This window comes from Onychomys torridus, chromosome 8 (assembly GCF_903995425.1).
Source record: "Onychomys torridus chromosome 8, mOncTor1.1, whole genome shotgun sequence".
NCBI lineage: Eukaryota > Metazoa > Chordata > Mammalia > Rodentia > Cricetidae > Onychomys > Onychomys torridus.
Window position 1 is genome coordinate 16701611 of NC_050450.1, and position 17091 is coordinate 16718701.

The 17091-nt window shown below is 42.6% G+C and overlaps 2 protein-coding genes across 2 annotated transcripts; both read right to left on the bottom strand.

The window, feature by feature from the left end:
- Positions 1–2201: 2201 nt before the first annotated feature.
- LOC118589777 (olfactory receptor 1361-like) lies at positions 2202–5854 on the bottom strand. The gene is made up of 2 exons (XM_036197344.1): positions 4935–5854; positions 2202–2223 (listed from the first exon to the last, which is right to left on the bottom strand). The coding sequence occupies exons 1-2, from the start codon at positions 5852–5854 to the stop codon at positions 2202–2204; spliced, it is 942 nt and encodes a 313-aa protein (XP_036053237.1).
- A 7830-nt stretch (positions 5855–13684) lies between these two features.
- Positions 13685–14626, bottom strand: LOC118588326 (olfactory receptor 1361-like). Its single transcript, XM_036194578.1, has one exon. The coding sequence runs from the start codon at positions 14621–14623 to the stop codon at positions 13685–13687; it is 939 nt and encodes a 312-aa protein (XP_036050471.1). The 5' UTR covers positions 14624–14626.
- Between the last annotated feature and the right edge of the window lie 2465 nt (positions 14627–17091).

Below are 17091 nucleotides of genomic sequence, written 5' to 3' on the forward strand. Positions count from 1 at the left end.
AATCTCATGAAAACTGAATAATGCCCACTTGAAGCTCCAATGGGTCAAAGAAATAAAGAAATGAAAGTTTTCATAGAATTCAATGAAAATGAAAGTACAACATACCCAAACTCATGAGATACTGTGAAAGCAGTGCTAAGAGGAAAATTCATAGCACTAAATGCACACATAAAGAAGTTGGAGAAATCTCACACTAGTGACTTAACAGCACACCTGAAAGCTCTAGAACAAAAAGAAACAAACTCACCCAGAAGGAATAGACACCAGGAAATAATAAAATTGAGGGCTGAAATCAATGAAATAGAAAAACAAAGAGAACAATATAAAGAATCAATGAAACAAAGAGTTGGTTCTTTGGAAAAAATCAACAAGATAGACAAATCCCTAGCCAAATTAACCAAAAGGCAGAGAGAGAGCATCCAAATTAACAAAATCAGAAATGAAAAGGGAGACATAACAACAGACAATGAGGAAATCCAGAGAATCATCAGGTCATACTTCAAAACCCTGTACTCCACAAAATTGGAAAATGTGGAAAAAAATGGACAAATTTCTGGATAGATACCACATACCAAAGTCAAATCAAGACCAGATAAACTATTTAAATAGACCAATAACCCCTAAGGAAATAGAAACAATCATTAAAAAGTCTCCCAACCAAAACAAACAAACAAACAAAAACAAAAACAAAAGAAAAAAAAACAGGACCAATGGTTTCAGTGCAGAATTCTACCAGATTTTCAAAGAAGAGCTGTTTCCAATACTCTTCTAATAGTTCCACACAATAGAAACAGAAGGAACATTGCCAAACTCTTTTGATGTGGCTGCGGTTACCCTGATACCCAAACCACACAAAGATGCAACAAAGAAAGAGAATTACAGACCAGTCTCCCTCATGAATATTGATGCAAAAATACCCAACAAAATATTGGCAAACCAAATCCAAGAAACACATCAAAAAAATTATTCACCATGACCAAATAGGTTTCATCCCAGGGATGCAAAAATGGATCAACATATGAAAATCTGTCAATATAATACACCATATAAACAAACTGAAAGAAAAAAACCACATGATCATTTCATTAGATGCTGAAAAAGCCTTTGACAAAATTCAACACCCTTTCATGACAAAGGTCTTATAGAGCTCAGGAATACAAGGAATATACCTAAACATTATAAAGGCGGCTTACAGCAAGCCAACAGCCACCATCAAATTAAATGGAGAGAACCTCAAAGTGATTCCACTAAAGTTAGGAACAAGACATGGCTGTCCACTCTCCCCATATTTATTCAATATAGTACTTGAAGTTCTAGCTAGAGCAATAAGACAACAAAAGGAGATCAAGGATATACAAATTGGAAAGGAAGAAGTCCAACTTTCACTATTTGCAGCTGATATGGTAGTATACATAAGTGACCCCCAAAATTCCACCAGGGAACTCCTATAGCTGATAAATTCCTTAGTAAAGTGGCAGGATATGAGATCAACTCAAAAAGTCAGTAGCCCTCCTATACACAAATGATAAAAGGGCTGAGAAAGAAGTCAGAGAAACATCACCCTTTACAATAGCCACAAATAATATAAAATACCTTGGGATAACACTAACTAAACAAGTGAAGGATCTTTTGATAAGAACTTTAAATCTCTAAAGAAAGAAGTTGAAAAAGATATCAGAAAATGGAAGGATCTCCCATGTTCATGGATAGGTAGGATTAACATAGTAAAAATGGCAATCTTACCAAAAGCAATCTACAGATTCAATGCAATCCCCATCAAAATCCCAACACAGTTCTTCATAGACTTGGAAAGAACAATATTCAACTTCATATGAAAAAAACAAAAAAAACCCAGAATATCTAAAAGAATCCTGCACAATAAAGCAATGTCTGGAGGCACCACCATCCCTGACCTCAAGCTCTACTATAGAGCTATAGTAATAAAACAGCTTGGTACTGGCATAAAAACTGACAGATGGACCAATGGAATCTGGGAGAGGTTTCTCACATGCTAACAATGACCTCAGAAACTATTCGATTTTAAGATAGTACAGGAGGTTTGTGCTCAGAGATAAGCACTAGGCAGTCAGGAATGTTAAACACACAGGTTTGTCTCTTCAAAGGGAGAGAGGTGTATAACCTGTTTTCCACCCAGGAAGCTAGGAGCAGACATGGTTAATAGCCTGGTGACCAGCTCTCAGCTATCTGAGTGGCAAGGCCACACTGGGTTCCCCAGCCCCTTATCTTGAACTTGTCTCAGTCAGTCTACAGCACTGTACTCCCCCAGGCTCTTATCATGAGCTTGCCCACCTTGAGCCTGTGACCTCGGTTATCTATGGACCCATCTTTATGGAAGATGTCACTTGTACTTTACAGTGAGTTTCGATGCAGTCATGACTTAAGCTTTGTTGTGCACCTGGAATTGAGTTAATTATCCCAAGGAAACATACCTAATTGTGCTGTGCTTAAACGTGCCTAAAATAAACCACTGGGTGTCAGAGTCTGGAAGTTTGAACCAACACTGGCCACTGAGTCATGTTGAACTGACCTACCTTCTTCTCTCCTGAGGATCGTTACTGTGCTAGCGTAAATCAAGTCAGGTGTCATTTAAAAAGTGCTGAAAGTAAAAGATGAAGAGAAAATATTTCATAGTTTCAGATTAATTTTCATCTCTTTTGTTTTATGAGACGATTTGACAGAGCAGCCTAGCATGATCTGGAATCCATAGTACAGCCTAAGCTGGCCCTGAACTGTGCTCAGGCCTCCTGGTCCTGGCATTATAATAGAACTGTGATACCAGGTCAAAAATATTATTCATTTTCAAAATAAATTTCAAAGCATGCTATAAGTTTTTTATGTTTTAAAGCAAAAATAGGATTGCTAGAGAGTGGAAATACATAAAATTATAGAGACATGCAATAATTTAGAAACCTCTCATAAAATAACACTTGAAAACTTGGATGTAGACCAGTATTTGAGTAAAAATATCTGAGCCCATTCACACAAATATGACAGAGCAGGAGAAGTGATGCAGTTGACTGACATGTCTGGATATTTAATGTAGAAAATATTCCCCTTTCAATCAACTACTTTCCTGCTTTAATGTTGTATGCTACACAAAGTTTATGAGATTGATAAAAGCACTAGCTCAAACAAGTAGAATTATGTTTTTCTGTAGCTCCAAATGAATCCTTCTCTTCTTGCCCCATCAATTCTGTGACCTTCCCATTGGATATGTTGATATCAAGGTGTCCCCCACACACATGGCAGATCAAAACCAGCTGTTACTCCACCCAACACCCTTTCCTGGCTGCTGTGGGCACCAGGCATGCACATGGTACACAGATGTACATGCAGGCAAAACACACATACAGGTATTAATTAACTAATTAATGAAAATTTAAACACACACACACATGCACGTGCACACAGGACTTAACCAAAGGACCAACATTTTCAGCTGGCCTTTGTAGTGTGTGAAATGAACAGAGAAAGTAAAATCAGCACACAGTCCCTGGAACCCTCCCTAGGGGTCCGAAGGCCTGGATGCCACTACAGTGACAGAGCTTGCTTTTGTTCTTACAACTTGGGGTCTCAGACTGTAGGTGGGGCAGGCACACATCCAGATAATCTGAAACTCCCCATCCTCCTGTCTCAGCCTTGTGGGAGCTGTGGTTTTAGGTGTGATCAAGAAAACATGAATTGTTTCCCAATTTTTTAACTTTGGACTCATTTTCAAAACAAATTTCAAAGCATAATATAATTTTGGCATTTAACTGAGAAAAATAAGTATCAGTAAATACAAATGTGAAAGATCTGTGAAAATGAAAAAGTAGACAGTTTTAAAAAGTTCTGTGATATGATAAAAGCTAAGAGAGACATTTTTAATGAAGTGAAAGTTCCAGGACAGTCAGGCTACATAGAGAGACTCTGTCTCAAAAAACACACAAAAAAGTGGCTCCATGCAACCACGAACAACACTGGCAAACAGAGCAGAGGGGGGAAGAGCGTGGAGCTGACTGACATGTCTGGACACTGGGTGGTAGAAGGCACACTTCATCTTTATTGATTGACCTATCTCCTGCCTCATGTTGTATGCTGCATAAGCCCGGATAACAGAGTAACACAGGAAGCCCTGTGGGATGCAGAATTGGGGGTTCCTGGTGCTCCAAATGAACTCTGCCTTCTCAACCCACCTGGTCAGATCTTCCCCTGATGTGGGCTCAGGCAAGGTCTCTGCTGTGAGAGAGAATGAACAGCTGTGCTGTCCCAGAGGTGGCCTGACTCTCCCATCTGGGTCCTGGCACTCTGCTAAGGGACACGGAAAATTACATAGAACATCAGCAGCAAATAAGGTCTCTGATACATTGATAGAACAAGACACAAAAGACCATGTTGTGACCACATCTTAACACAAGCTCAAGGATCACCCCCTCCCAACAAAAACAGCTGCATCCACTGCCCTGAAATGGAGGACACAGGTGGCTGACACTCCTTGGCCAATCAGAGCCTGATCATCTACATGACTCTGGAAGTATATCCCATCCAGAACAGAAATCAGTTGCCAGTTCCAACCACACCCACTGCGGGCTCTGGCTTATCATGAGTCCCTTTCCAGTACTGTCCCATTGAGACTCCTCCCCATTCCCCACAGCTGTGCTCTCTCACAGTGAGAGGAAAAGTACAGGTGTGTTCATGGCGGATTTTGCCAAGGTATTGACATGACAATCTGAATAAAGACATTAGTTAGAGTTTTTATCATTCCTTTATCTAAAGAATTGTAACCTGGGTTTTGCATCCAGGATGGATAGTACATACTTTTCTTACAAAAGACAAGTGAAGTTTCAGATAATTGATAAAAACACAAAGGATTTTTGGACATTAGTTTCCTCTGTGATATTCACAGCCTTTAACATTATTGAATAGATAAATATTTCATGGTAAGCACTTTCCTTAAAGCTCCTTTCATGTCCCTGTTCCTCAGGCTGTAGATGACAGGGTTCAGCATGGGGGTCACCACTGTGTACATCATGGCAGCTGCCATGTCACTCCCACCTGAGTGAGAGGAGGGGTTGAAATACAGGGATATGATGGTGCCATAGAAGAGGCCGACCACAGCCAGGTGGGAGCTGCAGGTGGAGAAGGCTTTCCATCTGCCCCTTGGGGATGAGACTCTCAGGATAGCACAAGCAATAAGGACATAAGAAACGAGGATGCAAACAAACGGTGCTATCATTATGAACCCTGCAACCAAAAGAATCATCAGCTCATTGAGGTGTGTGTCTGAGCAGGAGAGTTTCAGAAGGGGGGTCACTTCACAGAAGAAGTGGGGGATGATGTTGTCTGCACAGAATGAGAGTCTAGCCATGAGCAGTGTGTGCAACAGAGCATTCAGGCTGGCTACCACCCATGACCCTACCACCATGAGGATGCAGAGCTGATGGGTCATCTTTGTTGTGTAGTGTAAGGGGTGACATATGGCCACATACCGGTCATAGGCCATCACAGCCAGCAGGAAATTGTCCATGACAGCAAACACACAGAGAAAATAAATCTGCATAAGACACCCAGAGAAGGAAATGGCCTGACTCCCAAGTATGTGAATGGCCAGCACCTTGGGTACAATGGTGGAGGAGAAGCAGACATCCACAAAGGACAGGTTGCTGAGGAAGAAGCACATGGGGGTGTGCAGGCGGGAGTCTGTGCCGATGGCCAGGATGATGAGCAGGTTTCCCAGGACAGTGGCCAGGTACATGATGAGGAAGAGCAGGAAGAGAACCTGCTGCGGCTGGGGCTGCCTGGAGAGTCCCAGGAGGAGGAACTGGGAGACGCTCGACTGGTTGGTGCCTCTCATGGTCTGAGCCCAGCTACAGAGAAAGGAGGCAGAAATGCTGGAGCTAAAGGGTTTTTGCATGCAAGAATTCATACTACAGACTCTCTCATGTATGAAAGAAAACAAAACAAAAACCCTGCATTAGAGCTAAAGAGATGTTTCAACTACTAAAATGCCTGGCTGGTCTTCCAGAGGACCCAGATTCAATCCCCAGCACCCAGAGGGTGGCCAGCAATAGTGTATAACACTTTCCCAGGTGATCTAGGGACCTCTTCTGGCCTCTATGGGCACTGCATCATTTGCTATACATACATTCAGAAAAAAAAAGTATATATACTTTAAAAGAAAACCTCAATTAGATTTGCTGATTCAGGATCTACTGATTCACACTGTCAACTTCCAACTCCCAATCCTAGATTATTCTGGTCCACTAGATTCACCCTTCTGCTTGATTAAATATAACATAAAAACATACATGCATGGGCTGCATGATGTTTCAGTGTGTTAAAGTGTTTACTGAACAAACATGACAACCTGAGTTCAACCCCAAAACCCTTTTAAAGGTGGAAGGAGAGACCTAACTCCACAGTTATCGCTTGACCTCCACATGTGCATTTTGGCATATGCACCACCCACAATTACACACAATAATACATGTTTTCTCTTAATGCATGCACAGATGGCCCTTCCCTGAAATCATGTACATCACTGTTAACTTCCCCAGTCCTTAGCAGCTCATAGGAAAAAGAAAATAGCAAGGGCCTAGCCTGATGTCCTGTGTCCAAGCACCCCAGATCCTCATGGTAGAAGGAGCAGAAGAACTCCCCTTAAAGGTATCCTCTGGACTCCACATATGCTGTACACACACACACACCGCATCACATCACATCACATCACATCACATTAAGTGTAATGAACTTCCAAAACACATAATGAGAAATATCTAGTTACTGTTGTGCTCAACTCTAATTTAGCCTCATGGACTCACAAATGTTGCTATAGGTCCTTCAATACAGAGGAGTAAGCCTCATTTTCTAGTAAAGAAATTGGCACCAGCTCTGCTATCACAATACCTGACAAGTCAGTGCTGTAACCAGCCCATGTTCACTGCTTAGAATTGCTGGACAATGGTGTTCTTTATTCTAAAGGTGGGAAAGTGTCAGAATCCAGGGAGGGTTCTGAGCAAGTGAAGAGTGGGTGCTCACCATCCTAGCCTTCTGTGTAGCAAGGAGGTTTGGAGGGGCTCAGGCACGTATTTACTTAAGCATCCTTCCCACTGGGCTAGACTCCCTGAGCATCTCATTAGAGACAGGCAGACAGTAATTATCCTGCCTAGCTCCTGGTCTCTGTGGACCAACAAGGAGGAAGAAGGGTAACATCTTACTCCTGGGTCAGAAGTTGGGATAAAGCAGTCTTGGTGGAGTCATGTCCCAGAGGAAATTCCCTGAGTAGTTCATCATCTCAGCACCCTAAGCCTGTAGGTTCGCAGTTAGTCCAGATTCTCTTTCTTTCAGCACAAATACTGGAGGTATTACAGCTCAGTTTGGTGAATGTTCTTCTTTCTTTCCTACCTGGCCATTTACTGCATAGGACTTACAGCCCTTTTCCAGGTGGGAAGATGGGAGATGAGACTGGAATAGATGGACTTAGAACCGAAGCTGACCCAAAAAGAATTTGATGTAAAATACAGGGGGATTGGGGGTGGAAGAGTATGGGACCAGCATGACTGAGAAACTCCATGCACCAAGAGTCGACCCTCTTTGGCTGTCTTCCCGACACACAACAGATCATCCATGTCTGCAAATCTATAGATTCTTAAGAGTGTGGCTCCACCAGCCCCACCTAAGCTCTACCACCCCTACCAAAGAGAGATTCATGACTGGACTCAGAAACCCCCTGAATACTGTGTTTAAAGGCATGAGCCACCACTCAAAGCCTGTTTTTGTTTTCTGAGACATCACACAGTAGCCACCAAGGCTGGCCTGGATTTATGTGTCAGCTTTTGTTACCTTATTCCCTCCCTCCCTCCTTCCCTTCCTTCCTTCCTTCCTTCCTTCCTTCCTTCCTTCCTTCCTTTCTTTCTCTCTTTGTTTTTTTGTGGTTTTTTGTTTGTTTGTATTTTTGAAACAGAGTTTCTCTGTATAACAACCTTGACTGTCCTGGAACTCACTCTATAGCCCAGGCTGACCTTGAACTCACAGAGATCTGCCTGCCTCTGCCTCTGCCTCCCTAGTGCTGGGATTATAGGCATGCGCCACTACCACCCAGCTATTGCCTCATTTTCTAGAAGAAGGCTGTTGAACACAGTAGGCAAAGTCATAAGTGGTTATTCATACATCTCTAAGTCAGTTTATGCTAACCTGAATAGAGTTTTATAACCTTAGGAATTTGTAAACCCTAATCAAACATACTTTATCGAACATGTTATTTCTTACCTAAAATTTATTTGAAACTTGGTGTTGAACAGTTACCAAGGACAGAAGCAATTATAAATCTAAATTAGCTTTTGTTAATCTAAGTAGACTTTTATAACCTTAGGAATATTTCACATGAAGATTCGTGCTAGGGCTGGAGAGATGGCTCAGTGATTGAGAGCACTAACTGCTCTTCCAGAGGACTCTGGTTCAATTCCCAGCACTCACATGGCAGCTCACTATTGTCTGTAAATCCAGTTCCCAGGGGGTCTGACACACTCACACAGACATATATGCAGGCAAAACATCAATGTACATAAAATTTTAAAAATTAATAGCAGTCCAAAATATTTTAGAGATCCGCTGTTGTTTACTTAATCTAAAAAGGACATAGAGTGATAAACTGAGGGCTCACTGGACTAAGAAATTTTATGACTGCTGCCTTAGTTGGTTTATACCATGTAGCCATCTTACTCAAGATGGTGGTGAAGTTGTATTGCATGTACTTTTTAAATCTCACCAAAGATGGCTGCCAGTCACATGATTCTTCTATCCTAATGAGGTCATCAGGCAACTTGAAGGCAAGTCACATGGTTGCTATTTAAAAACATCTATTCTCCTAAACAAGAATTGAATTTGTTACATATATGGTGAGTAGATCTATTTTTTAAAAAGAGTTGAATCATATACAGCAAATTAAGCTTCACTCTTTTGTTACATGTTTTCTTTTGTTTTTGGTTTTTGGGTTTTGGGTTTTTTTGGTTTGTTTTTTGGCAGGGTTTCTCTGTGTAGTTTTGGTGCCTGTTTGGGTCTTGCTCTGTAGACTAGGCTAGCTTTGAATTCTGCCTGCCAGAGATCTGTCTGGTTCTTCGTCCAGAGTGCTGGGATTAAAAGCGTGAGCCACCACAGCCCAGCCTTGTTTTGTTTTGATTTGGTTTTGTTTTTCTGTTGTTACAAGTTTTAAGATAACTTTTTGTTACAGATTTTATAGATTGTTTAATTATATTCAAGGAATTTTCAAAACCTGAGCTAAGTGTTTACAAAATAGTTTTTAAGACTTTCTTAAGAGTAGGGCACAGAGAAATCATAAAGATAAAGGATTTTTAAAGAGTGAAAAGTAGGAAAATCTTAGAAATAAGAGACTGTAGACAGATTTTTCTTTAAGCTGCCATCTTACAAAAAATCACACGGAGACTTACTATTAATTATGAAAGATTGGCCTTAGCTTAGGCTTATCCCATTAGCTCTTATAATTTAAATTAACCTATAACTTTTAATCTATGTTCTTTTACATGGCTGGGTTTCCTTTACTCTGTATGCCCATGCATCCTGTTTCCTCCACATCAGGCTGGCAACTCCTCTTTTCTTCCTCCTAGAGCTCTCTATCCCCAGATGTCCCACCTGACCTCTTCCTGCCTAGCTGTTGGCCGTTCAGATCTTTACTAAACCAGTCACAGTGACACATCTTCACACAGTGTAAAGGAATATTCTACAACAAGAGACTTCTGGGAGTGTAGAGCAGAGAAAGTTTAAATGTACAAGAATTTGGATCATTTGTTTGTACAGTGGTGGAGGTGGTGAGGATTTGGGAGAATTTGAAAATCAAGTGTGCCATCTTCAGCCACTGAGCTGAATGAGGAGACCTTAATGAGGAGACAAGGAAGGTTCACAAGTAGGAGCTCCATCTGAGAGGGGGCTCCATACCCAACCCTGCTTGCAGATGAAGCTCCCAGACTGGGATTAGGTTACATCCAATTGAATTATTGGCCATGGAAATTTCCAGACAACCTGGACTGTTACTAAGACAACAGGTTGTTGCTCAAGACAACAGCCACACAACTCACTGAGCATGGAGAGAATTTTCACCCCTATGTTCTTGTGTCTTTGGTGAGGGAAGGTACTCTGCAGGCTACCAAAAGAAAAACATAAACACCAACCTGGCCACAAAACCTTTTCTGTACAATGCTGTCCTGCCTACAAAATATGCTAAGGCAATGGTGGCACAAAGCTTGTGGGAGTAACCAACCAATGTATGATTTGACTTAAGGTGCACTCCATGAGATGGAATCCATACCCAACAATGCTTGTATGACCAAGAACCAGAGACTAGATTGCCCAGAGACCTAGGGTAAAACCAAATATTAGTGGTATTTAAAAAAAAAAGTAGTGATAAAATGACTCCTTATGATATCTTGCTATACTCACAGATCAGTGAATAAGGATTCAGCCATCATCAGAAAAGCTTCCTCCGGCAGAAGATGACCAAATACAGAGACTCTCTACCAAACATGATGCAAAGAGAGACCTTGGAACATACAAATCTAACTGGGATATCTCCATCAAATCACTCCCCTCAGAGCTCAAGGCACCTGGGGAAGGAGGCAGAAAGAGCGTAAGAGCCAGAGGGGATGGAGGACCCCAGAACAAGACCCTCTGAGTCAACTGAGCAAAGCTCCTATGAACTCACAGAGACTGAACAGTGTGCACAGGGCCTGCACAGGTCGAATATCAGATATCCCACATATTAGATATTTACGTTACAACTCATAACAGTAGCAAAATTACAGCTATGAAGCAGCAACGAAAATCATTTTATGGCTGGGGGAATTTCACAACATGAGGACTGTATTAAAGGGTTGCAACATTAGGAAGGTTGAGAACCACTGCTCTACAGCTTTCGGGCATGATGTTAAGTTACTAAATACAAGATTTCTCCTGTTTTGTTGTTGTTTTTTTTTTATGTAGATGTTTAGTGCTATGAACTTGCCTCTTAGATCCACTTTCATTGGGTTCCATAAGTTTGGGGATGTTGTGAATTCATTTTCATTCAATTGTAGAAAGTCTTTAATTTCCTCTTAGTTTCTGTCTTGTACTGGTTTTGCATTCAGTAGCAAATTGTAGAGTTTCCATTAGTTTGCAAGCTTTATGTTGTTGTAGATATCCAGCTTTAACCCATGGTTATCTGATAGGATGCAGGGAGTTATTTCCATTTTTTTGTGTCTTTTGAGACTTTCTTTGTGTCCAAGTACGTTGTCAATTTTGGAGAGTTGCAGAAGGTGCAGAGAAGAAGGTATATTCTGTTGTGTTTGGGTGAAATGTTCTGTAAATATCTGTTAGGTCCACTTCGTCTATAACGTCTGTTAGCTCCAGCATTTCTCTGACTAGGTTTTGTCTGGATATGTTGGTGAGAGTGGAGTATGGAAGTCTTCCACTGTCTATGTGTGGAGGTCAATATGTGATTTAAGCTGTAGTTGTTGTATTAGTCAGAGTTCTCTGGAATCACAGAACTTATGGAATGAATCTCTATCATCTACTATCTATCTATCTATCTATCTATCTATCTCCATATATATGAATTGACTGGAATGACTTATAGGCTGCAGTCCAATAGCTAGTTGTGAATGGAAAATTCCAGAGTTGCTCAGTCCCACAAGGCTGGGTGTCTCAGTGGTCTTCTGTATATGCTGGAATCCTGAAGAAGTCAGCTCCAATGGCAGTGAAGGAATGGATGTGCTGACAAGGTGAGGGCAAGTAGGTGAAGAATGAACACACTCCATTCATTCTTCCCTTGTCCTTATATAGGCTTCCAGAGGAAGGTGTGGCTCAGATTAAAGGTGTGTCTTCGAGCCTCAAGATCCAGATCACAAGTGTGCCCTCCATTTCTGTATTATAGTTCATTCCAGATGTTGTCAAGTTGACAACCAAGAACAGCCATCATAGTGGTGTTCCTTTTATAAACTTAGATGCCTTTGTGTTTGGGATACAGATGTTAGGAATTAAAATGTCATCTTGGTGGATTTTTCCTTTGATGAGTATGTAGTATCCCTCCCTATCTCTTCTGATTAGTTTTGGTTTGATGTCTATTTTGTTAGATATTTTATATTAAAATGGCTACACCAGCTTGTTTCCTAGGTCCATTTTTTTGTTTTTTGTTTTTTAATTAAAAATTTTTTAAGTATTTTAAATTAGCATATAAAGAAATAGGTTCCATTATAACATTTTCTTTTTCATTATTATTAAGAAATTTTCTATTTATTTTACATACCAACCACAGATCCCCTCTCCTCTCTTCTCTCGCCCCCCAGCCTTCTTCCCCAATCTACCCCCCATTCCCACCTCCTCCAATACAAGGTCGCCTATGGGGAGTCAGCAGAGCCTGGTACATTCAGTTGAGGCAGGTCCAAGCCCCTCTCCCTGGACCAAAGTAGCTCAAGGTGTCCCACCATAGGCACTGGGTTCCAAAAAGCCTGCTCATGCACCAGCGCTAGATCTTGATCCCTCTGCCTAGGAGCCCCCTAAACAATTTAAGCTAAGTAACTGTATTGCCTATCCAGAGGGCCTAGTCCAGTACTTTGATATCTTTTTCTAATCCTTTACTCTGAGGTAAGGTCAATCCTTGATGTTAATGTGTGTTTCTTAGATGCAACAGGTTGGATTCTGTTTCCATATCTGTTGTTGTTGTTGTTGTTGGTGGTGGTGGTGGTGGTGGTGGTGGTGGTGGTGGTAAGTGTGAGTGTGTGTGTGTGTGTGTGTGTGTGTGTGTGATGGTGGTAAGTGTGAGTGTGTGTGTGTGTGTGTGTGTGTGTGTGTGTGTTTCCCTTCTTTTGGTTTTGCTGGTCTGAGATTGTTTATTCCCTGTGTTTGCATAGTTGTAGTTAATTTCCTTAGTTGGAGTTTCCCTTTTAGTACCCTCTGTAGGGCTGGATTTGTGGATAAATATTGCTTGAGTTTGGATTTACCATGAAATGTCTTATTTTCTCCATTTATGGTGATTGAAAATTTTGCTGGGTATAGTAGTCTGGGCTGGCATCCATGGTCTCCTGGAGTCTGCAAGACCTCTCTCCAGGCCCTTCTGATTTTCAGAATCTCCATTGAGAAGTCAGATGTTGCAGGATATTCAATCACACTGTGAACCCAGAGTTTGCATTTGCATTAGTTAAATAAAATCAACCTTGGGCCAGGAGGCTGAATTAGAAATTAGTTGATAGAAAGTAATCATAGAGAGTCCGAGAGTGTCTGTAAGATGGTCAAGAGACGCACAGAAAGCAGTAGGGAGGAACTTGGTGTGGCTTGGGGTTTTTTTGTTTTGTGGAAGGACAATCTGAAGAGATGAACTGAAGGGAGGAAAGCAGAGTGATCCACAGGGATCTGCTTATCTAGTCTCCTTGGATGGAGGTAGAGAATGAAGAGAGGTCACACCAGAAGGTCAGCTATAGAGCTGGGGATGAGGCCAGGGGATCGCGTCTGGAGGAACAGAAGCAAGCAGGGTGATGATCTGTAGTCAACCTACCTGCTTCCCTGGCAGGAGCCAAGAGCTGCTTTTCTTTAGAAAAACAAACAAACAAACAAACAACAACAACAACAACAACAACAACCTAAAATCCAAAATGGATTCGTGAGTATCAGTTCCCATTATGGCTTTATTAGCTCTTTAATATTAAACACAGAATGATTTCATGGTAAGCACTTTCCTTAAAGCTCCTTTCATGTCCCTGTTCCTCAGGCTGTAGATGACAGGGTTCAGCATGGGGGTCACCACTGTGTACATCATGGCAGCTGCCATGTCACTCCCACCTGAGTGAGAGGAGGAGGGGTTGAAATACAGGGATATGATGGTGCCATAGAAGAGGCCGACCACAGCCAGGTGGGAGCTGCAGGTGGAGAAGGCTTTCCATCTGCCCCTTGGGGATGAGACTCTCAGGATAGCACAAGCAATAAGGACATAAGAAACGAGGATGCAAACAAACGGTGCTATCATTATGAACCCTGCAACCAAAAGAATCATCAGCTCATTGAGGTGTGTGTCTGAGCAGGAGAGTTTCAGGAGGGGGGTCACTTCACAGAAGAAGTGGGGGATGGTGTTGTCTGCACAGAATGAGAGTCTAGCCATGAGCAGTGTGTGCAACAGAGCATTCAGGCTGGCTACCACCCATGATCCAACCACCATCAGGACACAGAGCTGATGGGTCATCTTTGTTGTGTAGTGTAAGGGATGACATATGGCCACATACCAGTCATAGGCCATCACAGCCAGCAGGAAATTGTCCATGTCAGCAAACACACAGAGAAAATACAGCTGTGTGAGACACCCGGAGAAGGAAATGGCCTGACTCCCGAGTATATGGTTGGCCAGCGCCTTGGGGACAGTGGTGGAGGAGAAGCAGACATCCACAAAGGACAGGTTGCTGAGGAAGAAGCACATGGGGGTGTGCAGGCGGGAGTCTGTGCCGATGGCCAGGATGATGAGCAGGTTTCCCAGGACAGTGGCCAGGTACATGATGAGGAAGAGCAGGAAGAGAACCTGCTGCGGCTGGGGCTGCCTGGAGAGTCCCAGGAGGAGGAACTGGGAGACGCTCGACTGGTTGGTGCCTCTCATGGTCTGAGGCCAGCTACAGAGAAGAGTGACAGAACTGAGAAGTGAGGGAGCCGAGGGTTTCTCTCACTACAGACATTGTCTTAGTCAGGGTTAGTGTTGCTATGATGAAACACCATGACCAAAATCAAGTTAGGAGTAAAGGGTTTATTTGGCTTACACTTCCAGATAGCTGATCCTCATCAAAGGAAGTCAGGACAGCAACTCAACTACAAAACCTTGAGGCAGAGGCCATGGAGGAGTGCTACTTACTGGTTTGCTCTCATGGCTTGCTCAGCCTCCTTTCTTAAAGATCCCAGGACCATTAACTTAGGGACAGCACCACCCATATCCACCCACAAGGGGATGTGCCCTTCTTCCCTGACAATCACTAAGAAAATACACTATTGGGTTGCCTACAACCGGATCTTATGGAAGTACGGTATTGTTGGTGGTGGTGGTTGGTTTTTGTTTTTGTTTTCTTGAGACAGGGTTTCTCTGTGTAGCCCAGTCTGACCTGAAATTCTCTCTGTAGACCAGGCTGGAGTCAGACTCCCAGAGATTTGCCTGCCTCTGCCTCCAGAGTACAGGGATTAAAGGTGTGCGTCACCACCGCCAAGCTGGGGGCATTTTCTTAATTGAGGTTCTCTTCTCTTTTTTTTTTTTTTTCCTTGGTTTTTCGAGACAAGGTTTCTCTGTGTAGCTTTGCGCCTTTCCTAGAACTCACTTGGTAGCCCAGGCTGGCCTCAAACTCACAGAGATCCTCCTAGCTCTGCCTCCCGAGTGCTGGGATTAAAGGCGTGCGCCACCACCGCCCAGCCGAGGTTCTCTTCTCTTAAATGACTTTAATTTGTGACAAGTTGACATAAAACTCTCCAGCAAAGCCCTGGTAAAGAAAATCTGTGTTAGAGTTGCTGAATCAGGATCTACGTGCAGTAGCTGCTCTCCCAACTTCCAATGCCCAATCCTAGAAGATGCTATTCATACTTCGTTTGTCTTTCAAATTTAATAAATAAAAACAAAACCATGGGAGGCTGGAGAGATGGTTCAGCAGTTAAGAGCACTGGCTGCTCTTCCAGAGGATCGGGGCTAGATTCTCAGCACCCATTCACAGCTGTCTGTAACTCCAGTTCTAGAGAATCCAACCTCCTCTTCTGGCCTCTGTAGGCACCAGCCACCAACATGGTCCACAGACATCCATTCAGGCAAAGCACTCATACATGTAAAAATAAAAATGAACTCTTAAATAAAAATAAATAAGTAAATAAAACCATGTATCACACAGAGACACCCCTGAAACCATGCTGGTCTCCATTAACCTCCCCAGTCTTCTGCTCCTTTTGGAGCCCACAGGATCAACAGTGGATCACTGTGTTGATCTCAAGCTCCACCACATGGAGTCACAATTCCTGCACATTCTGCCTCATATGGAAGAATGAACATCGTTTGTTGGTGAAGAAATTGTCATCTCTATTGCTATACTAGTACATAAACAGTGTGCACTACCTTGGAGTTTCCGGGTAATGGTGTTCTTTATTCTAAGGATGGAAAAGGGTCAGATCCTGGGAGGATTCTGAACCAGTGAAGAGTGGGTGATGAGTGTCCTCTGTGCAGCAGCTGGGTATTTACAGCAGCATCCTTCCCACTGAGTCTAGACTCCCTGAGCAGCTCGTTAAAGACTGGTGGACAGTAAGTGTTCCACCTGTTTCCTGGTCCCTGTGAACCAACAATGATGATAAAGCATGTCATGCCACTCCTGGGTCAGAACTTGGAAATGCAGCGATCTGGGTGGAGACAAGAGCCAGAGGAAAGCCTGAGGACTTCTTTAATTAGAGAGCTATGCCTGTAGCTTTGAAGAACTGGTCCAGGTTCTTCTTACTCTCAGCACAGAAACTAGGGGTGTTGCACAACCTGAGCGACATTTGGTCATTTGCTGCATAGGGTTTATGATGCATTTGCTGATAGAAAGCGCTAAGAGCATAGAAGGGAGTGAGCAGCATTACAGAATCAGTTTTGGTCCCTTAAAGTAGTTGATGTAAAGTCCAGGAGGAAGGAGAGAGATGGAGGAGGATCTAGCCTGAATGACTGAGGAACTCTGTGCAGACAGTGGACCTTTGGGATGTCTTTCTGGCTCACAATGGATCACCTACTTCCACAGATGTCCCCCAAATGAATACACCATTATTAATGTGTATTAAAGGTAAATGGCTAGGCTCCTTATCACTTGCCCCAGGAATGTGCTTTTGACCAATGAGAGGTAATACTTGCAATGTTTTCTATTGCTCTTCCACAGCCTCCTGTGAAAGAACAATTATTAGGCAGGAAGATGAGAACGGAGAATTAGAGCTAAGAAATTATAGACAATTAGGCCAAGAAAATGAGGAGAATAAAGAGGCATGCACAGAAAGAACATGATGGGAACTGGTTCACTTTCACCCTCAGATACTTACGTTTTTCCTCACTTAGCCCTAAAAGAAGGCAATAAGGTTGGT